This window comes from Nerophis ophidion, linkage group LG01 (assembly GCF_033978795.1).
Source record: "Nerophis ophidion isolate RoL-2023_Sa linkage group LG01, RoL_Noph_v1.0, whole genome shotgun sequence".
Taxonomy (NCBI): Eukaryota; Metazoa; Chordata; class Actinopteri; order Syngnathiformes; family Syngnathidae; genus Nerophis; species Nerophis ophidion.
In genome coordinates, this window is record NC_084611.1 from 31,674,864 (window position 1) to 31,696,707 (window position 21,844).

General features: G+C 39.7%; 1 protein-coding gene across 2 annotated transcripts in view; it reads left to right on the forward strand.

The window, feature by feature from the left end:
* The window catches only part of pde4d (phosphodiesterase 4D, cAMP-specific), a 494,959-nt gene that overhangs the window by 31,263 nt on the left and 441,852 nt on the right, over positions 1-21,844 (forward strand). Inside the window, exon 1 of one of the 2 annotated variants that reach the window (XM_061900776.1) lies at positions 9,892-10,435. The exons of the other annotated variant lie outside the window; for it this stretch is intronic. Within the exon in view, the coding sequence (XP_061756760.1) occupies positions 10,113-10,435 (323 nt within the window). The 5' untranslated portion in view covers positions 9,892-10,112. Of the gene's footprint in view, positions 1-9,891; positions 10,436-21,844 lie in introns of those variants that run through there. 2 annotated transcript variants of the gene reach the window in all.

Below are 21,844 nucleotides of genomic sequence, written 5' to 3' on the forward strand. Positions count from 1 at the left end.
TTGTTTACTTTACAGTCAGTTCAGTTTTAGTTTAGTTTTGCTTCAATGCTTTTTCTTAACGGCACTTAGCAGCACTCGCCTTTTGTTTATTTTTGGTTGAAGTGTTGGATACCTTTTTACCTACACGCTGCATCCTGCCTATTCTGATCACGACAAACCATGTTTCCGACATCTACAAAGCCATTAGCTACCTGCTGCCACCTACTGATATGGAAGAGTGTTACTGCTTTAATGCCTTTTTTTAATGGCACTTAGCAGCACTCGCCTTTTGTTTATTTTTGGTTGAAGTGTTGGATACCTTTTTACCTACACCCTGCATCCCGCCTATTCTGATCACGACAAACCATGTTTCCGACATCTACAAAGCAATTAGCTACCTGCTGCCACCTACTGATATGGAAGAGTATTACACGGTTACTCTGCCGAGCTCTAGACCAGGGGTCGGGAACCTTTTTGGTTGAGAGAGCCATGAAAGCCAAATATTTCAAAATGTAAATTCTGTGAGAGCCATATAATATTCTATAACACTGAATACAACTAATTGCGTGCATTTTCAAGACCAACAAAATTTTAGAACAACAGTATAATATGTCCTTTCTTATTTTATTAACATTGTTATTCTAAAGCTAACCAATAATAAATATAATACTTCTTACCATTAATGCAACATCTTGAACAGGTGCGATAGAAAATGGATGGTTGGATTAAAATGCATGAGAATGTTTTAAAATTTCAACGTTATTTTTAACACTGTGATTACCAGCGGAATTATTCTTTACTTATCCTATTAGGCAATGTCAGCTAAGATTTATCTGAGAGCCAGGGGCAGTCATCAAAAGAGCCACATCTGGCTCTAGAGCCATAGGTTCCCTACCCCTGCTCTAGACAGTACAGACACTCAACAACGGCACATTTGCGGATTATAATTACTGGTTTGCAAAAAAATATTTTTAACCCAGTTAGGTGAAATTACATAATCTCCCACGGGCACCAGACTGTATCTCACGGCACACTAGTGGGCCGCGGCACAGTTGTTGAAAAACACAGCAATAAGACATGAATAATTCCCCTGGTAATCACAGTGTTAAAAATAAGGTTCAAAATATAACATATGCTCATTCATTTTATTCCATCCATCTGTTTTCTACTGCACCGGTTCAAGAAATTGCATTAATGGTAAGAATTGTTTTATTTATTATTGGTTAGCTTCAGAATAACAATGTTATTAAAAAGATAAATATACTTATTATACTCTTAAAATGTTGGTCTTACTTAAAAATGCACACATTTAGTTGTATTCAGTGTCAAAAAATATTATATGGCTCTCACGGAAATACATTTTATAATATTTGACTATAATGGCTCTCTCAGCCAAAAAGGTTCCCGACCCCTGCTCTAAGGTTATATTTCTCCTCTTTTGTTAAGAAGAATTGTTGTACAATTTTGGGTAGCAGGTTATAGTTTGCTTGATACACAATTTTAGCTATTAGTTTAGATAATAATGAGTCAAATATTGGGATATGGGATTCATTATTTAAATGTGTTTTAACTAATAAATCAACCAAAAATATGACTTATTTTATCTTTGTGAAAAATATTGGACACAATGTGTTGTCAAGCTTATGAGATGCGATGCAAGTGTAAGCCACTGTGACACTATTGTTCATTTTTTGAATGTTTTAAATTGTTTTTAATAAATGGCTGTAATGATCATGTCAATGAGGGATTTCTAATCACTGCTGTGTTGGAATTGTTATTAATATTGATACTGTTGTTTTGATTGATTGATTGATTGTATTATTAGATTGCACAGTTCAGTACATATTCCGTACATTTGACCACTAAATGGTAACACCCGAATAAGTTTTTCAACGGTCCACGTCAATCAATTCATGGTGATGTTGTTCATTTTTGTTTGAATACTTTTGCAATGCAGCTGAGATAGCCTCCAGCACCCCCCACGACTCCGAATGGTACAAGCGGTAGGAAATGGATGGATGAATAGCTAGATGGATTGTTTTGTGTCATGTTTTTGTGTCTTCTCAATTGCTGATTACTATTCTGAATGTTGCTCGGCGGGGTTTGGTTTTGGAATTGGGAATTGTATTATTATGGTATTATTCTGTATTATTTTGTTGGATTGATAAATGAAAAAAAAAAAAAAAAAAATCAGAATCAGAATAGTTTTATTGCCATTGTTTGAGAACGTACATCACCCCTAAAGCAGTGTTTTTCAACCTTTTTGGAGCCAAGGAACATTTTTGTTCATTGAAAAAATGCAGAGGCACAGCAGAAAACATAAAAAAGTTAACCTCGGTAGTTGATATTGACAGTAAAAAGTTGTCGCAATTGTTGGATAGTAGAAGCATTTCAGTCTCACCTTAAAACTCATTTGTATACTCTAGCCTTTAAATAGGCCTCCTTTTTAGTCCAGCTGATCTGCCGCTTCTTTTCTATTTCTCCGCTGTCCCCCCTTCCCTTGTGGAGGGGGTCCGGTCCGATGACCATGGATGAAGTACTGGCTGTCCAGAGTCGGGACCCAGGATGGACCGCTCGTCGGGACCCAGGATGGACCGCTCGCCTGTGTATCGGTTGGGGACATCTCTACGATACTGATCCGCCTCCGCTTGGGATGGTTTCCTGTTGGCTCCACTGTGGACGGGACTCTCGCTGCTGTCTTGGATCCGCTTTGAACTGAACCCTCGCGGCTGTGTTGGAGCCACTATGTATTGAACTTTCACAGTATCATGTTAGACCTGCTCGACATCCATTGTTTTGGGTCCCCTAGAGGGGGGGGTTTCCCACATTTGAGGTCCTCTCCAAGGTTTCTCATAGTCATCATTGTCACTGGCATCCCACTGGGTGTGAATTCTCATTGCCCACTGGGTGTGAGTTTTCCTTGCCCTTATGTGGGTTCTTCCGAGGATGTCGTAGTTGGAGTGGTTTGTACAGTCCTTTGAGACATTTGTGATTTAGGGCTATATAAATAAACATTGATTGATTGATTGATTGATTGATTGGATATAAATTCAAACCATAACCAAGCATACATCACTAGAGCTCTTGTCTCAAAGTAGGTGTCACGACCTGTCTTATCACGCTGTAACTTATTTGGAGTTTTTTGGTGTTTTCCTGCGTGTAGTGTCTTGCGCTCCTATATTGGTGGCTTTTCCTGTTTTGTTGGTATTTTCCTGTAGCAGTTTCATGTCTTGCTTTGAGCGCTTTTCCTCGCACCTGCTTTGGGTTAGCAATCAAGACTATTTCAGTTGTGCGGACGCTATCCTTCCTTGTGTGGAAATTGTTGATTGTTACACGTCGTGTACAGATGTGCTTTGTGGACGCCGTCTGCTCCACATGCTGCAAGTCTTTGCTGTCGTCCAGCATTCTGTTTTTGTTTACTTTGCAGCCAGTTCAGTTATAGTTTCGTTTTGCATAGCCATCCCTATGCTTCAATGCCTTTTCCTAACGGTACTTGCCTTTTGTGAATTTTTGGTCTATGTGTTACATACCTTTTACATGCACGCTGTCTCCTGCTGTGCTCTGCGTATTGGGATCACGACAAACCATCCTCATCTCACCCAAAAAACCATCCTCGTCTCACCCGACGCGTTCCGACTTCTACAAAGCAATGAACTACCTGCTGCCACCTACTGATATGGAGTATTACATGGTTACTCTGCCGAACTCTACACAGCACAGACACTCAACAACGGCGCATTGTTTGCAGATTATAACTATTGATTTTCAAAAATATTTTTTGGACCAGTTAGGTGTATTTTCATTATCTCCCACGGCACACCAGACTATTTAGTCCCTAAAGGGACATGGGGGAATTATTTTTTTGTAGATATGTATCTTGTGCGCACGCAAAAACTTCTCGTGCGCACGAGATGAGCACAAGATCCTTGAGCACAAGAAACTAATCTAATTATTTTCCCCTGTGTACCTACAGTTGTGATCAAAAGTTTACATACACTTGTAAAGAACATATTGTCATTTGCTGCCTTGAGTTTCCAATCATTTCTACAACTCTTATTTTTTGTGATAGAGTGATTGGAGCACATACTTGTTGAACATTCATGAAGTTTGGTTCTTTTATGAATTTATTATGGGTCTACTGAAAATGTGACCAAATCTGCTGGGTCAAAAGTATAAATACAGCAATGTTAATATTTGGTTACATGTCCCTTGGCAAGTTTCACTGCAATAAGGCGCTTTTGGTAGCCATTCACAAGCTTCTGATTGAATTTTTGACCACTCCTCTTGACAAAATTGGTGCAGTTCAGCTAAATTTGTTGGTTTTCTGACATGGACTTGTTTCTTCAGCATTGTCCACACATTTAAGTCAGGACTTTGGGAAGGCCATTCTAAAACCTTAATTCTAGCCTGATTTAGCAATTTCTTTACCACTTTTGACATGTGTTTGGGGTCATTGTCCTGTTGGAACACCCAACTGTGCCCAAGACCCAACCTCTGGGCTGATGATTTTAGGTTGTTCTGGAGAATTTGGAGGTAATCCTCCTTTTTCATCGTACCATTTACTCTCTGTAAAGCACCAGTTTCATTGGCAGCAAAACAGGCCCAGAGCATAATACTACCACCACCATGCTTGACGGTAGGATTGGTGTTCCTGGGATTAAAGGGGAACATTATCAACAGACCTATGTAAGCGTCAATATATACCTTGATGGTACAGAAAAAAGACCATATATTTTTTTAACCGATTTCCGAACTCTAAATGGGTGAATTTTGGCAAATTAAACGCCTTTCTGTTTATCGCTCTGGAGGGGATGACGTCAGAATGTGACGTCGCCGAGGTAATACAGCCGCCATTTTAATTTTCAACCCATTGTAAACATTGGGTCTCAGCTCTGTTATTTTCCGTTTTTTCGACTATTTTTTGGAACCTTGGAGACATCATGCCTCGTCGGTGTGTTGTCGGAGGGTGTAACAACACTAACAGGGAGGGATTCAAGTTGCACCACTGGCCCGAGGATGCGAAAGTGTCTGCGCCAGACCCCCGTTGAATGTACCAAAGTGGCTCCACATTTTACCGGTGATGACAGACATGGCACAGAGATGTATGGATAGCCTGCAGATGCATTTGCAATGATAAATTCGACGAAATCACAAAGGTGAGTTTTGTTGATGTTGACTTATTTGCTAATCAGACATATTTGGTCGCGGCGTGACTGCCAGTTAATCAATGCTAACATGCTACGCTAATCGACGCTAACATGCTATTTACCGGCGGTGCTAAAGCAGACATGGCATAGAGATGTATCGATAACCTGCAGATGCATTTGTAACGATGAAGTCACAGTAATCACAAAGGTGAGTTTTGTTGATGTTGACTGCCAGCTAATCGATGCTAACATGCTACGCTAATCGATGCTAACATGCTATTTACCGGCGGTGCTAAAGCAGACATGGCACAGAGATGTATGGATAACCTGTAGATGCATTTGCAACTATATTCCGTTTCCTTACACCCACATTTAATGCGAAAAAAACACTTACCAATTGACGGATTTAAGTTGCTCCAGTGTCACAAGATGCGAAAGTCCTGATCGTTTGGTCCGCACATTTTACCGGCGATGCTAACGCAGCTATTCGGCAATGCTATGGCTATGAATAGCGTCAATAGCTATTCGCTCAATAGCTTCAGTTTCTTCTTCAATACTTTAATACTACAACCATCTGTTTCAATACATGCGTAATCTGTTGAATCGCTTAAGCCGCTGAAATCCGTGTCTGAATCCGAGCTAATGTCGCTATATCTTGCTGTGCTTTTCGCCATTGTTTGTTTACATTGGCAACACTGTATGACGTCACAGGGAAATGGATAGTGGCATCGCAAATAGCGAAAATCAAGCACTTTAAAGCTTTTTTTAGGGATATTCGGAGACCGGTAACATTTTGAAAAAAAATTAAAAAAATACAACATGCCACTGGGAACTGATTTTTATTGTTTTTAACCCTTTTGAAATTGTGATAATGTTCCCCTTTAAATGCCTCACCTTTTCTCCTCCAAAAATATTGCTGAGTATTGTGGCCAAACAGCTCAATTTTTGTATCATCTGACCACAGAACTTTCCTCCAGAAGGTCTCATCTTTGTCCATGTGATGTCATGCCATGTCTGTATGTATACTTTTGACCCAGTAGATTTGGTCACATTTTCAGTAGACCCATAATAAATTCATAAAAGAACCAAACTTCATGAATGTTTTTGTGACCAACAAGTATGTGCTCCAATCACTCTATCACAAAAAAAAAGAGTTGTAGAAATAATTGGAAACTCAAGGCAGCCATCACATTATGTTATTCACAAATGTATGTAATTTTTTGATCGCGACTTTATATGTTTTTTGTGCTCACGAGAAACTTTTGCGTGTTTCCTCATGTCCCTTTAGGGCAGAGGTAGGGAACCTAAGGCTCTAGAGCCAAATGTGGCTCTTTTGATGACTGCACCTGGCTCTCAGATAAATCTTAGCTCACATTGCTTAACACGATAAGTAATGAATAATTTCGTTTGTAATCAGTGTTAAAAGTAACGTTCAGAATATAAAACATTCTCATGCATCTTAATCCATGCATCCTTAATCCATCCATCCATCCATCCATTTTCTACCGCTTATTCCCTTTTGGGGTCGCGGGGGGTGCTGGCGCCTATCTCAGCTACAACCGGGCGGAAGGCGGGGTACACCCTGGCTTCCGCCCGGTTGTAGCTGAGATAGGCGCCAGCACCCCCCGCGACCCCAAAAGGGAATAATCCATCGTATTTTAATTATTATTGGTTAACTTCAGAATAACTATGTTATTAAAAAGAATAAGAGACTTATTATAATCTAAAAATGTTGGTCTTACTTAAAAATGCGCACATTTAGTTGTATTTAGTGTTATAAAATATTGTACAGCTCTCACGGAAATACACTTTAAAATATTTGGCTTTCATGGCTGTCTCAGCCAAAAAGGTTCCGGACCCCTGCTTTAGGGGCTCCGTAAGAACGGGTTCACAAACTAGGAATTTTTCTTGGTGCAATCGTGCAACATAAGGACACATAAAACACAGAATAGGTAATAAAAATTAGCTATAAAAACTTTAAAAAGGCTGTAATAAGGGCATGCATTTAAAAAAAAGAAATTAAATTAAATAAAGAAATTAAAAATACATTTTTACAAATTGGGCGGTATAGCTTGGTTGGTAGAGTGGCTGTGCCAGCAACTTGAGGGTTGCAGGTTTGATCCCCGCTTCTGCCATCCTAGTCACTGCCAGTGTCCTTGGGCAAAACACTTTACCCACCTGCTCCTATGCTGGTTTAAATATAACTTAGATCAGTGGTTCTCAACCTTTTTTCAGTGATGTGAACATCACTGAACATCACCTGTGAACATTTTTTTAATTCAAGTACCCCCTAATCAGAGCAAAGCATTTTTGGTTGAAAAAAAGAGATAAAGAAGTAAAATACAGCACTATGTCATCAGTTTTTGATTTATTAAATTGTATAACAGTGCAAAATATTGCTCATTTGTAATGGTCTTTTTTTAACCATTTAGAAAAAAAGATATACAAATAACTAAAAACTTGTTGAAAAATAAATAAGTGATTCAATTATAAATAAATATTTCTACACATAGAAGTAATCATCAACTTAAAGTGCCCTCTTTGGGGATTGTAATAGAGATCCATCTGGATTCATGAACTTAATTCTAAACATTTTTTCACGAAAAAAGAAATCTTTAACATTTATGTCCTCAAAAAAATCTGTCCGTCAACTTTGAATATTGCATTGTTGCATTTCTTTTCACAGTTTATGCACTTACTTTAATATTTTGTTGAAGTATTATTCAATAAATATATTTATAAAGGATTTTTGAATTGTTGCTATTTTTAGAATATATTTTAAAAATCTCACGTACCCCTTGGCATACCTTCAAGTACCCCCAGGGTTACGCGTATCCCCATTTGAGAACCACTGACTTACAAAACCCGTTTCCATTTGAGTTGGGAAATTGTGTTAGATGTAAATAAAAACAGAATACAATGATTTGCAAATTATTTTCAACCCATATTCAATTGAATGCACTACAAAAACAAGATATTGGATGTTCAAACTCGTATACTTTATTTTTTTGCAAATAATAATTAACTTAGAATTTCATGGCTGCAACACGTGCCAAAGTAGTTGGGAAAGGGCATGTTCACCACTGTGTTACATCACCTTTTCTTTTAACAACACTCAATAAACGTTTGGGAACTGAGGAAAATAATTGTTGAAGCTTTGAAAGTGGAATTCTTTCCCATTCTTGTTTTATGTGGAGCTTCAGTGGTTCAACAGTCCGGGATCTCTGCTGTCATATTTTACGCTTCATAATGCGCCACACATTCGATGGGAGACAGGTCTGGACTGCAGGCGGGCCAGGAAAGTACCCGCACTCTTTTTTTTACGAAGCCACGCTGTTGTAACACGTGCTGAATGTGGCTTGGCTTTGTCTTGCTGAAATAAGCAGGGGCGTCCATGAAAAAGACGGCGTTTAGATGGCAGCATATGTTGTTCCAAAACCTGTATGTACCTTTCAGCAATAATGGTGCCTTCACAGATGTGTAAGTTACCCATGCCTTGGGGACTAATGCACCCCCATACCATCACAGATGCTGGCTTTTGAACTTTGCGTCGATAACAGTCTGGATGGTTTGCTTCCCCTTTGGTCCCGATGACACGATGTCGAATATTTCCAAAAACAATTTGAAATGTGGACCCGTCAGACCACAGAACACTTTTCCACTTTGCATCAGTCCATCTTAGATGATCTCGGGCCCAGAGAAGCCGGCGGCGTTTTTGGATGTTGTTGATAAATGGCTTTCCCTTTGCATAGTAGAGCTTTAACTTGCATTTACAGATGTAGCGACAAACTGTATTTAGTGACAGTGGTTTTCTGAAGTGTTCCTGAGCCCATGTGGTGATATCCTTTAGAGATTGATGTCAATTTTGGATACAGTGCCGTCTGAGGAATCGAAGGTCACGGTCATTCAATGTTGGTTTCCGGCCATGCCGCTTACATGGAGTGATTTCACCAGATTCTCTGCACCTTTTGATGATATTATGGACTGCAGATGTTGAAATCCCTAAATTTCTTGTAATGGCACTTTGAGAAACGTTGTTCTTAAACGCAGTTGTGAACAAAAGGGTGTACCTCGCCCCATCCTTTCTTGTGAAAGACTGAGCGTTTTTTGGGAAGCTGTTTTTATACCCAATCATGGCACTCACCTGTTCCCAATTAGCCTGCACACCTGTGGGATGTTCCAAATAAGTGTTTGATGAGCATTTGTTAACTTTATCAGTATTTATTACCACCTTTCCCAACTTCTTTGTCACGTGTTGCTGGCATCAAATTCTACAGTTAATGATTATTTGCAATCATTATCAGTTTGAATATCAAATATGTTGTCTCTGTAGCATATTCAACTGAATATGGGTTGAAAATGACTTGCAAATCACTGTATTCTGTTTATATTTACATCTAACAACATTTCCCAACTCATATGGAAACGGGGTTTGTAGATAATGGGTTTCCCTTTGAGTCACTAGAGAAAATTGCTATACAAATGTCATTTACATAAATATCTTTAACCAACCTTATTATGTAGTTTGTTCCATTTTAGGAGGTTGTTAATATAATGTGACACCGTGGGCTGGTAAATCAAGACGTCTGCCCACTCCCGCACCTTGTGCACTTCTTGCGGGGATTCACCGGGACTGGGAGGTGCCCTGGGTGGGTCTCTCATGTTTAATGCGCAATCCTGCTCTTTATATATTTGCTGCCTAATGTTCCTCCTGCACAGGACTGGAGGGGGTGTGCGAACAGAAGGAGTGGATGCTTGTCAAAGTTGTGGACGTGCATTTTAGGGCTGGTCCTGCACCGGACCCAACATGTGACACAGCACCTGGCGGGAGTGGGCGTGGGGAAACTACACTTCCGTGACACGGGAAACTTCCACATGGACACTACATGGATGCGTTGTACCTCAGGTTAAATGCAGCAACACCAGTTCAAGTTTGCTTAAGTAAACTCTGTTTAAGACATTTTTTGGGACGTAAAGTAGGGGGCGATGGAGCCCGTGAGTGGCAAAGTGGGCACGCCGTCCTCCGCGTCCGCCGCCGGCGTGAGTGCGAAGGCGCCCAAACATCTGTGGAGGCAGCAGCAGCAGCAGCAGCAGCAGCAGCAGCAGAACCAGGCTGCTCTCTCCCCGCTGCACCACACGCTCCTAGTGCGCAGGAACCAGCAGCGAGTGAGACAGCGAGGCTTCTCCGACACCGAGCGGTACCTCAGCCCCCTCAACATGGACAGGACTTACGCCGTGGACACGGGACACCGACCCGGGCTGAAGAAATCGCGCATGTCGTGGCCGTCGTCGTTTCAAGGTCTCCGACGGTAAGAAGCTGCTTGCATGGATCGGGGGACGGTGCCGGGAAGTGGGGGGCGAAGTGGTCCAATCATGGGCGTTGTGGAAGTGCTTTGGGTTCGGGTTTCTTGCAGAACTTTGGACGGGGTCGATGGAGAGTAGTGTTGGTTTTTCTTGTACTTTTGCCTTAAATGGTTGAACATGCTTTTATTGGTTTGCATTTGTTTGTACTATTGTCTTAAATGGCTGAACATGCATGCATGGTTTTTAGTACTTTTGTCTTAAATGGCTGAACATGCATGGTTTTTTAGTACTTTTGCCTTAATTGTCTCAAAATGCATGCATTGGTTTGCATTTTTTGTACTATTTCCTTAATTGCTTGAACATGCATGCATGGTTTTTAGTACTTTTGCCTTAAATGGCTGAAAATGCATTAATTGGGAATAAGCGGTAGGAAATGGATGGATGGATGGATGGTTTGCATTTGTTTGTACTATTGCCTTAAATGGCTGAACATGCATGCATGGTTTTTAGTACTTTTGCCTTAAATGTCTCAAAATGCATGCATTGGTTTGCATTTTTTTGTACTATTGCCTTAATTGCTTGAACATGCATGCATGGTTTTTATTACGTTTGCCTTAAATGGCTGAAAATGCATGCATTGGTTTGCATTGTTTTGTACTATTGTCTTAAATGGCTGAACATGCATGCATATTTTTTTTGCATTTTTTGTGAACTATTGCCTTAAACGGCTGAACATGCATGTATTGTTGTTAGTACTTTTGCCTTAAATGGCTGAAAATGCATTCATTGGGAATAAGCGGTAGGAAATGGATGGATGGATGGATGGTATGCATTTGTTTGTACTATTGCCTTAAATGGCTGAACATGCATGCATTGTTTTTAGTACTTTTGCCTTAAATAGCTGAAAATGCATACCTTTGGTTTGCATTTCTTTGTACTATTGCCTTAAATGGCCGAAAATGCAGGTATTGTTTTGCATTTCTTTGTACTATTGCCTTAAATGGCCGAAAATGCAGGTATTGTTTTGCATTTGTTTGTACTATTGCCTTAAATGGCTGAACATGCATGCATGGGTTTTAGTACTTTTGCCTTAAATGGCTGAAAATGCATTAATTGGGAATAAGCGGTAGGAAATGGATGGATGGATGGATGGTTTGCATTTGTTTGTACTATTGCCTTAAATGGCTGAACATGCATGCATTTTTTTTACTATTGCCCTAAATGGCTGAACATGCATGCATTGTTTTTAGTACTTTTGCCTTAAATGGCTGAAAATGCATGCATTGTTTTGCATTTCTTTGTACTATTGTCTTAAATGGTTGAACATGCATGCATGGTTTTTAGTACTTCTGGCTTAAATGGCTGAAAATGCATGCATTGGTTTGCATTTGTTTGTACTGTTGTCTTAAATGGCTGTACATGCATGCATTTTTTTTGTACTATTGCCTTAAATGGCTGAACAAGCATGCATTGTTTTTAGTACTTTTGCCTTAAATGGCTGAAAATGCATTAATTGGGAATAAGCGGTAGGAAATGGATGGATGGATGGATGGTTTGCATTTGTTTGTACTATTGCCTTAAATGGCTGAACATGCATGCATTTTTTTTACTATTGCCCTAAATGGCTGAACATGCATGCATTGTTTTTAGTACTTTTGCCTTAAATGGCTGAAAATGCATGCATTGTTTTGCATTTCTTTGTACTATTGTCTTAAATGGTTGAACATGCATGCATGGTTTTTAGTACTTCTGGCTTAAATGGCTGAAAATGCATGCATTGGTTTGCATTTGTTTGTACTGTTGTCTTAAATGGCTGTACATGCATGCATTTTTTTTGTACTATTGCCTTAAATGGCTGAACAAGCATGCATTGTTTTTAGTACTTTTGCCTTAAATGGCTGAAAATGCATACATTTGGTTTGCATTTCTTTGTACTTTTAACTTAAATGGCTTAAAATGCATACATTTGGTTTGCATTTCTTTGTACTATTGCCTTAAATGGCTGAAAAGGCATGTATTGTTTTGCATTTGTTTGTACTATTATCTTAAATGGCTGAACATGCATGCATGTTTTCGTACTATTGCCTTAAATGGCTGAACATGCATGCATTGTTGTTAGTACTTTTGCCTTAAATGGCTGAAAATGCATACATTTGGTTTGCATTTCTTTGTACTTTTGCCTTAAATGGCTGAAAATGCATGTTGTTTTGCATTTTGTTTGAGTACTTTTGCCTTAAATGGCTTAAAAAAGAAAAGCATTATTTTGCATTTTTTTGTACTTTTGCCTAAAATGTCTGAAAATGCACGCATTGGTTTGCATTTGTTTGTACTATTGCCTTAAATGGCTGAAAATGCATGTGTTGTTTTGCATTTTGTTTGAGTACTTTAGACTTAAATGGCTGAAAATAAAAGCATTATTTTGCATTTTTTAGTACTTTTGCCTTAAATGGCTGAAAATGCACGTGTTGTTTTGCATTTTGTTTTCAGTACTTTTGCCTTAAAAATGCCTGAAAATGCATGTGTTATTTTGCATTTTGTTTGAGTATTTTTGTCTTAAATGCCTGAAAATGCATGTTTTGCATTTTGTTTTAGTACTTTTGCCTGAAATGGCTGAAAATACATGCGATGTTTTGCATTTTTTAGTACTTTTGTCTTAAAGGGCTGAAAATGCATGCATTGGTTAGCATTTTTTTGTACTATTGCCTTAAATGGCTGAAAAAACATGCATCATTTTGCATTTTTTTAGTACTTTTGCCTAAAATGGCTGAAAATGCAAGCATTTGTTTACATTTGTTTGTACTATTGCCTTAAATGGCTGAAAATGCATGTGTTCTATCATTTTGAGTACTTTTGCCTTAAATAGCTTAAAATACATGCATTATTTTGCATTTGTCAGTACTTTTGCCTAAAATGGCTGAAAATGCATGCATTCTTTTGAAATTTTTTAGTACTTTTGCCTTAAACGGCTGAAAATGCATGCATTGTTTTGCATTTTTTTAGTACTTTTGTCTTAAAAGGCTGAAAATGCATGGAGATAGCAATATTGGCAACACTATATTGGCCCTAGTGTGTGAGTGTGAATGTTGTCTGTCTATCTGTGTTGGCCCTGTGATGAGGTGGCGACTTGTCCAAGGTGCACCCAACCTTCCACCCGAATGCAGCTGAAATAGGCTCCAGCACCCCCCGCGACCCCAAAAGGGACAAGCAGTAGAACATGGATGGATGGATGCATGCATTGTTTTGCATTTTTTTGTTGTACTTTTGCCTTAAATGGCTGAAAATGCATGGATTGTTTTGCATTTTGCTCAGCATCAACATTGATCTAAAATAAGTGACAATGCAATTGAGTACAAATATGAACATGTTAATGACACGTTAGTTTATTTCAAAGGGGACAATGCAGTTTCACAAAAACACATGACTGCACATGGTTAAAAAAAAAGCCAGAATGAGCCAGAAGGCTAGTTTTCATGTGTAGTCCCCTGTCCATTATGTAAAAAAAAAAAAAAGGCAGTAAAATTACATTTTCAAATAAAAATAGCACACAATACATCCATCCATGTTCTACCGCTTGTCCCTGTCGGAGTCGCGGGGGGTGCATATTGGCGGAAGGCTTGTACACCCTGGACAAGTCGCCTCGTTATCGCAGGGCCAACACAGACAACATTCACACTCACATGTACGATATGATAAAAAATAAAATACGACACCACAACATTACATGACACATGAATAACATGAAATCATGACATATTGTGTGGCCATGTGATGTGCACACACACCCATTTATCACTTGCACAAGCACACCCCTTCCTTCACTCCTACAGTCGAAGTGATGACAGTGATGTTTGCAGCGACATTTAATGAAGCACTTCCGCTACAAAAAAAAGGGCAAGTGTGTGTGTGTGCTGGAACTGCTCTAATTACTCACATGTTCTGGGAAAGAGAGAGGGGGAAAATAAGAGAATGAAATCTGAGAAGGTCGCCTCCTCTCCCTGGTCTGAAGTGACTGTTAGGGATGCAGGTTTGATGTCAAACCACTTGATGTGATGTCCACCCACACTTCCCATGTTTTCTTTCTTTCCGTCAAATGTTCTTTGGGAAAAAAAAAAAAAAGGCAGTTGGTTGATTTTGATTTCTGGCTGACAGGAATGGTGCTTATCTATAGTGGCAGAGCAGCTACTGTACATGGCGTCTGCAGACTGTACAGGGAGGGAGGAAGGCAGGCAAGATCAAAACACAGATGGATGTGACACAGCCAAAAATGAGTAAAAAAACAACAACAAAAAAAGAAAAACAACACACAGGCTTTGGTTTGACAAAGTCCGGACAAAGAAATGCTCTTGCACTTGGAAGAAGCCATCAATAAAAATAAAAAAAAGGAAAAAAAAAAGACCACGGTTACTGTGAATTGGCTTGAGGAGATTAATAGCCTGTGTGAGACCCGGAGCAAATTATATTTTACACCAGCAACTAATTACGTTAGCGATACATAGGACTGCAAACAACAAGAAACTAAATCTAATTTACAGCGACTGATTTGTTTGTGTGTCTGTTTTATAGCCCAGTGCTATGTTGTGTTGTACTATATTCTTCTGCTCTTATCTACAAGGACGACTTAATTTTTCACTGACAGACACTCAACTATAGCAGCTTTTGTTGCTTTTAGTGCAAAAGCAGACACGGCAAGGTCGTACATCTAATCAGCTGGGGGTTGTAAGCGAGCTGCAATTTTTTGGGAATTTTGCCTACAAGACGATAGATTTTTTTTTTTTTTTTTTGCATTCTAAATATTAAAATGAATGCTGTAAACATCTCTCTGCCGTGATGGTTCTCCTGAGTTAGTTAGATCTTCCGTGAGCCCGGTAGACAGTTTGAATGTATTCTTTTATTTTGACACAACAGTCTGGATTGCTTTTCAGCAGTCTGTTTCAGGCGTGCATCTTTCTCTCTCTCCAGCTCTTAACTGCAACTCCCCCTTGTTTCTTGGTCCGGCTGCTGCTAATAAGGGCGAAAGGTGATTCGATGACAAAGCCCACCTGGGCCATCTACTCACCTGTTGCTGTCTTAAAGGCCAGTCCTGTCACATCCCGTTCCACGGCAGGCCACGCCTCCTGCCACAAATGCGATCAAAAATTTGCAACCTTCGGAGCTGCACAATTCCGCCGACAAAGCCCTAAAAAAACACTCGACACCTCTATTAAGGTTTTTATATACATGATGGAAGTATATATCCATCCATCCATCCATTTTCTACCGCTTATTCTTTTTGGGGTCACGGGACGCTGGTGCCTATCTCGGCTACACCCTGGACAAGTCGCCATCTCATCACAGGGCCAACACAGATAAGACAAGACAACATTCACACTCACATTCACAAACTAGGGCCAATTTAGTGTTGCCAATCAACCTATCATGCCTTTGGAAGTATATATGTAATGTAGTAACAGCCGCATTTATAATAATATTAAATATTTACGTATATTCACTTGTTGCTGTTTTCGAGGCCGGTCCTTGCACACCCCGTTCCGCGGCAGGACCGCAGGCCACGCCTCCCTCCACAAATGCTATATAAAATTTGCAACCTGTGGGAGCCGCACAATTCCGCCGACAAAGCCCTAAAAAAACACCCGACACCTCCATTAAGGTTTTTGTATATGTGATGGACGTATATATGTATAGTAGTAAAGGCCGTATTTATAATAATATTCAATATTTACGTATATTCACCTGTTGCTGTCTTCGAGGCTGGTCCTTGTACACCCCGTTTTGCGGCAAGGCCGCAGGCCACACACCCCTCCACAAATGCCATCAAAAATTCGCAACCTGTGGGAGCCGCACAATTCCACCGACAAAGCCCTAAAAAGAACCGCGACACCTGCATTAGGGATTTTATATACATGATGGAAGTATATATGTTATGTAGTAACGGCTGCATTTATAATAATATTCAATATTTACGTATATTCACTTGTTGCTTTTTTCGAGGCCGGTCCTTGCACACCCCGTTCCGCGGCAGGACCGCAGGCCACGCCTCCCTCCACAAATGCTATCAAAAATTTGCAACCTGTGGGAGCCGCACAATTCCGCCGACAAAGCCCCAAAAAAACAACCGACACCTCCATTAAGGTTTTTATATACATAATGGAAATATATATGTATTGTAGTAAAGGCCGTATTTATAATAATATTCAATATTTACGTATATTCACCTGTTGCTGTCTTCGAGGCCGGTCCTTGTACACCCCGTTTCGCGGAAAGCCCGTAGGCCACGCCCCCCTCCACAAATGCCATCAAAAATTTGCAACCTGTGGGAGCCGCACAATTCCGCCGAAAAAGCCCTAAAAAACACCCGACACCTGCATTAGGGTTTTTATATACATGATGGAAGTATATATGTAATGTAGTAATGGCCGCATTTATATTAACATTTACTATTTATGTATTTTGCTCATTTTATTCATACACGGCGCATTAATTTAAAAAATGCATCACTAAGTTAGATTTTTTTCTTCTTTACTGTAGACTATCAGAGCCAGCAAACATAATAAACAATCACTTACTTTACAATGTCTGCTGTCATTAGGATGCCAACTGCTGGGATCTTCATATATTCCAATTTAGGTGAAGAAGGTCTCATAATCCTCACGGAAAAACGGGGGTGACCAAGTGTCTTTTAATGTCGTTTTGGACATTTCTGAGTCTTAAATGGCTGTCAAAAAGAAGGTGAAATGCATGATCTATGATCTGCAATAAATTTGGAGGGAGCGAGGAAGCAGCAGACCACCCGATGATGTAAACATAGGGACACACGCTAGTGATCATGGCGCCCCTATACATAGTTTGTCTGCGTTAGTGTTTATAATAACATTATCACCAATACTTGGTTAATATTTAAGTCACGAGATGTAAACAGAGTATCACTGGCGGTTTTCGAATGGTTATTTGTTGGATTTTTTTTTTCTATATGTTTGGCGAGTGCTATTGATTATATGATTTGAAAAAGGAAGTATAAAACCACCTTAGTTTTTAGGAAGTGAACCAGTAGTTGGTCCATTCATCCATTTTCTACCGCTTTTTCCGTTTCGGTGTCGCGGGGGGTGCTGGTGCTTATCTCAGCTGCATTTCGGGCAGAAGGCGGCGTACACGCTGGACAAGTCGCCACATACTACATATTTATAGCTATAGATACAATACTGTGTAGTTGTTACAGCGGCAGTATTGGCCATACCAATGTAATAGTGTGATGTTGTTGTGCTATATTATGAACAAGACAGGGTGTTATCTTTTATTTTGAAGTATTGGTTTTATTTTGAACAATTGCGGGAAGTGACTTTGCTTTTTTTGGGGATATTTACTTCCTCTTCTTTCGGACTTTTGAGGAAGAGGTAATAGTTCTTGACTACTCCGTGTTTCTTGGTCTAAATATTCTTTCTAAACGTTCAGAATACTTTAAAAGTTAAAGCATTAATGTCGTAGGTATAAATGATGTGTTGTTTCAAGTATTTTTCTTATGCCCATATTTGTTAAGAGCGTCGACTGTTTGAAATTATTATTTTTATATGAATGAATATTGTTTATTTTCTCTTCTTTCTGACTTTTGATGAGGAGGTATCAGTCCGCCAGAAAGTAGAGACCAGTGTATGTGTTTCGTGTTTCCAACACAGGTGGCCAATAAATGATGAAACGACGGAATGGTGGAGTGTCTTTAGTGTAACAAAAAAACTACACAACGCAGAATAAGACTCACTACACCAATACTGATAAGAATACTATTTACTTTAAATCATTTAAGGTCACTGAATGTTTCTGCTTTTTTCACATTTTAATCGCAGAAAAAGCTACGTAACTAGACATATCACCTAAATATTTGAAATATTTTATTATTCCATTTTATTGTAGACAATTGTTCAAGAAAAATAAAGTCAATACTACACAATAACTAAAGAAAAGCAAAAACTGCCATCTGCTACTCATTTAAATTGTTTGGTTTGTGCTCTCAAAATCACTCTGGTCTTGAAAACATTACCAAAAAGGCAAAAAAATTATTTTGTGAAAATAATTTTGATTTAATTATTAGTATCGTTAATGTATTGACAGTACCCTTGGTATTAAGACCAGCAATTAATGGATCGATCCACCCTCCCCTTACATGTACACATGGCTTTGACACAAATAGAGCAGAAGAGTTGCTCGAATATTATTCTCTCTGTAAACTCTTATAAATCTTTTTTTCTAAATTTACTGTTACGAGCTGCTTACTACCCGCTGTAACCTTGTTTCATCTACACTTATGTTAAAAGAACTAAGCCCTTATTCTTCTGTTTCAAGCAAGCAAAGTGCTTGACATTTTTTTTCGTCACCTTTTTTGTCACCTCTTGCTCAATGTGTACAATTTTTAGCCTTGTTATTCAACTCCCCAGTGGAAATACTACTTGTAAGAAATCTACTTGACCTGCTGCAATGTAGGGACGCAACAAGAAAATGGTATTAACGATAAACCACGGTAAAGCTCCCGACTATGACTACCACCGTTTTCAATTGAATTGATCATAAAACCGTGATTGAAAACCGCCCTTTGATGAAAACACTGCCCACCCGAAATATATAAAATTATGGGAAACACGGCATATATATTACAGCCTCATTTCAAAAGGATTAGAGATGTCCGATAATGGCTTTTTTCCCGATATCCGTTATTCCGATATTGTCCAACTCTTAATTACCGATATATAAAGTGGAATTAACACATTATTATGCCTAATTGTGTTGTAATGCCCCACTGGATGCATTGAACAATGTAACAAGGTTTTCTAAAATAAATCAACATAAGTTATGGAAAGAAAAAATGCTAACATGGCACTGCCATATTTATTATTAAAGTCACAAAGTTCATTTTTTTTTTTTAACATGCCTCAAAACAGCAGCTAGGAATTTGGACATGCTCTCCCTGAGAGAGCATGAGGAGGTTGAGGTGGGCGGGGTTAAGTTGGGGCGGGGGGGTAGCGGGGTGGTGAATATTGTAGTGTCCCGGAAAAGTTAGTGCTGCAAGGGGTTCTGGGTATTTGTTCTGTTGTGTTTATGTTGTGTTACGGTGCGGATGTTCTCCCGAAATGTGTTTTGTTTGGTGTGGGTTCACAGCGTGGCGCATATTTGTAACCGTGTTAAACTTGTTTATACGGCCACCCTCAGTGTGACCTGTATGGCTGTGTGTGTGAAAATCCGAAGATATTATGTGGTTGGGCCGGCACGCAAAGGGACTTTAAGGTTTATTGGCGTTTTGTACTTCTCCCTACGTCCGTGTACACGGTGGAGTTTTAAAAAGTCATACATTTTACTTTTTGAAACCAATACTGATAATTTCCGATATTAAATTTTTAACTATTGATCGACAGTCCTTTATTATCGGACATCTCTATTAAGGATATAGTTTGGTAAATGTTGCCATTTACCAAATAAAATAGTTTTGAGGTCGGTAAGCGCAACCAAAATTATTCCGTACATTAATCGCACCGGGTTATAAGGCGCATTGTCGAGTTTTGAGAACATGAAATGATTTCAAGTGCGCCTTATAAGGCGCATTGTCGAGTTTTGAGAACATGAAAATGATTTCAAGTGCGCCTTATTGTCCGAGGAATTTGTTACATTATATCAAACCACAATAAAACAGGTTACAGGTTACTATATATCTTTCTTCGGCTGCTGACACATACTGTAACAATGCTAAATAATGTTACTTAGGGTCGTTGTGTTATTTTCACTTACTGACGCTTATTCATATTAATCTCCCTGATAATTTCCCGTTCATAGCTGGTTACTCTCCACTGTAACACACACTTCTGATTAAGTCCTTACTCTGTTGTTTTGCTGCTTTACACTCTAGCTTGCTAGTTAACGTGGCTCCCAGTAAACGGTGAAACGATGCATCGACCAAGAAAATTGCAATTGACTAATTTTCACGGTCAATTACGTCAACTAACGTATTTCCTTGAATTGCCGCCAGGCGTATAGTATGCGCCACTTTGAATTACTGCCGGGTCAAACTCGCTTCGCAAAATAATTAGCGCATGCTTATAGTATTACTGCCGGGTCAAACTCGTGACGTCATGAGTGACACTTCCCTTGTCATCATTTTCAAAATGGAGGAGGCTGATTTCAATACCGGTAATTTGAAATCGCATAAAGGGAAGAAGATTAAGAGCTATTCAGTAGGATTTAAGGTCTAAGCTATTGAATACTGGTATGCTAAAAAGAACAGTAAGCAGCTATGTTTTATTGATATGCCGGTACCTGTGGAGGGGTGGAGCCGACGGTCCGACAGACAGGCAGGGCCCGCTGGAGCCCGGACCAAGATGGCGGGGAGGAGACGGCGAGCGAGCGGAGAGGAGGAGCGGAAGAGCGACCTGGACTGAGGTTTTATTGAAAAATAAACAAAGTCGAACTGCTTAAGCCATGTCCTTCCTTGGTGGTCCTGGGAACCCGCAAGACGACGACTTGAGATCGTCACAATACCGTAACTGCGTGTGTCAAATATGAGTCATTAAATAACTCCCGCCTCCTGGTGGTAGAGGGCGCTAGTGATCCTTCTTGCGACTACTCTGCTGCAGGAGAGGTGAAATGAGTGACGTTATATGAGCTGGGACAGATATGACGCGGCGGGTGCACGACGGACCTTTTAGGATGTAACACCTATGCTGGCTATGCAAACAACCGGGCTGAAATAAAGCATGTTCCAGCCCTAAATACCCAGTGTATTATTTATACAATAACACTTTCTGGTGGCAGCGGTGGGATAAAGAGATCACCCACGGAGCAGAACGAGAGGGGGAGTTGACCGAGGATAATTCTGTCGTCGCCCGTGAGGAGCCGAGCTAACTGATAGCAGCGGTCTGCACGTCGGGAGCAACCCAAACGAGAGCGCGCTATGGCTACACACCGACCGACCATGAACTGGACCAGCAAGAGTGAACAGCGTGTGTTTATTAAAATAAAACCGTTTTCTAAATTGGAATTTCAATCGAAGCAGGAGGTAATAAAGGAAGATCTCCATCGAGACTTTTAAAACTGAAGAAAGATAAGGAAGACTTTTATAAACAAGTTATTGATGCTTTTGATCAGAAGGCGCTGGCATGGATTATATTTAAAAGTAAAGGTAAGACCATAATAACGTTTTTATTATTAAATGTGCTTTTCATGATGGTATCCTTACATCACACTCAAATTTTTACTGCATGCCTTTGGTAAGAAGAGTGGTGAGAAGAGGTTTTAAATTAATTAGCGCCTCGGCGGCAATTCAAGGAAATACGGTAAGTCGACCAATCTCGTATTGGTTAGCACTAATGTTATTGTTTGCTTACCTTGTTGTCATTGCCTTAGCTGTAAATGCTTTGCTGCCCTCAAAGGTTTCTTGGATA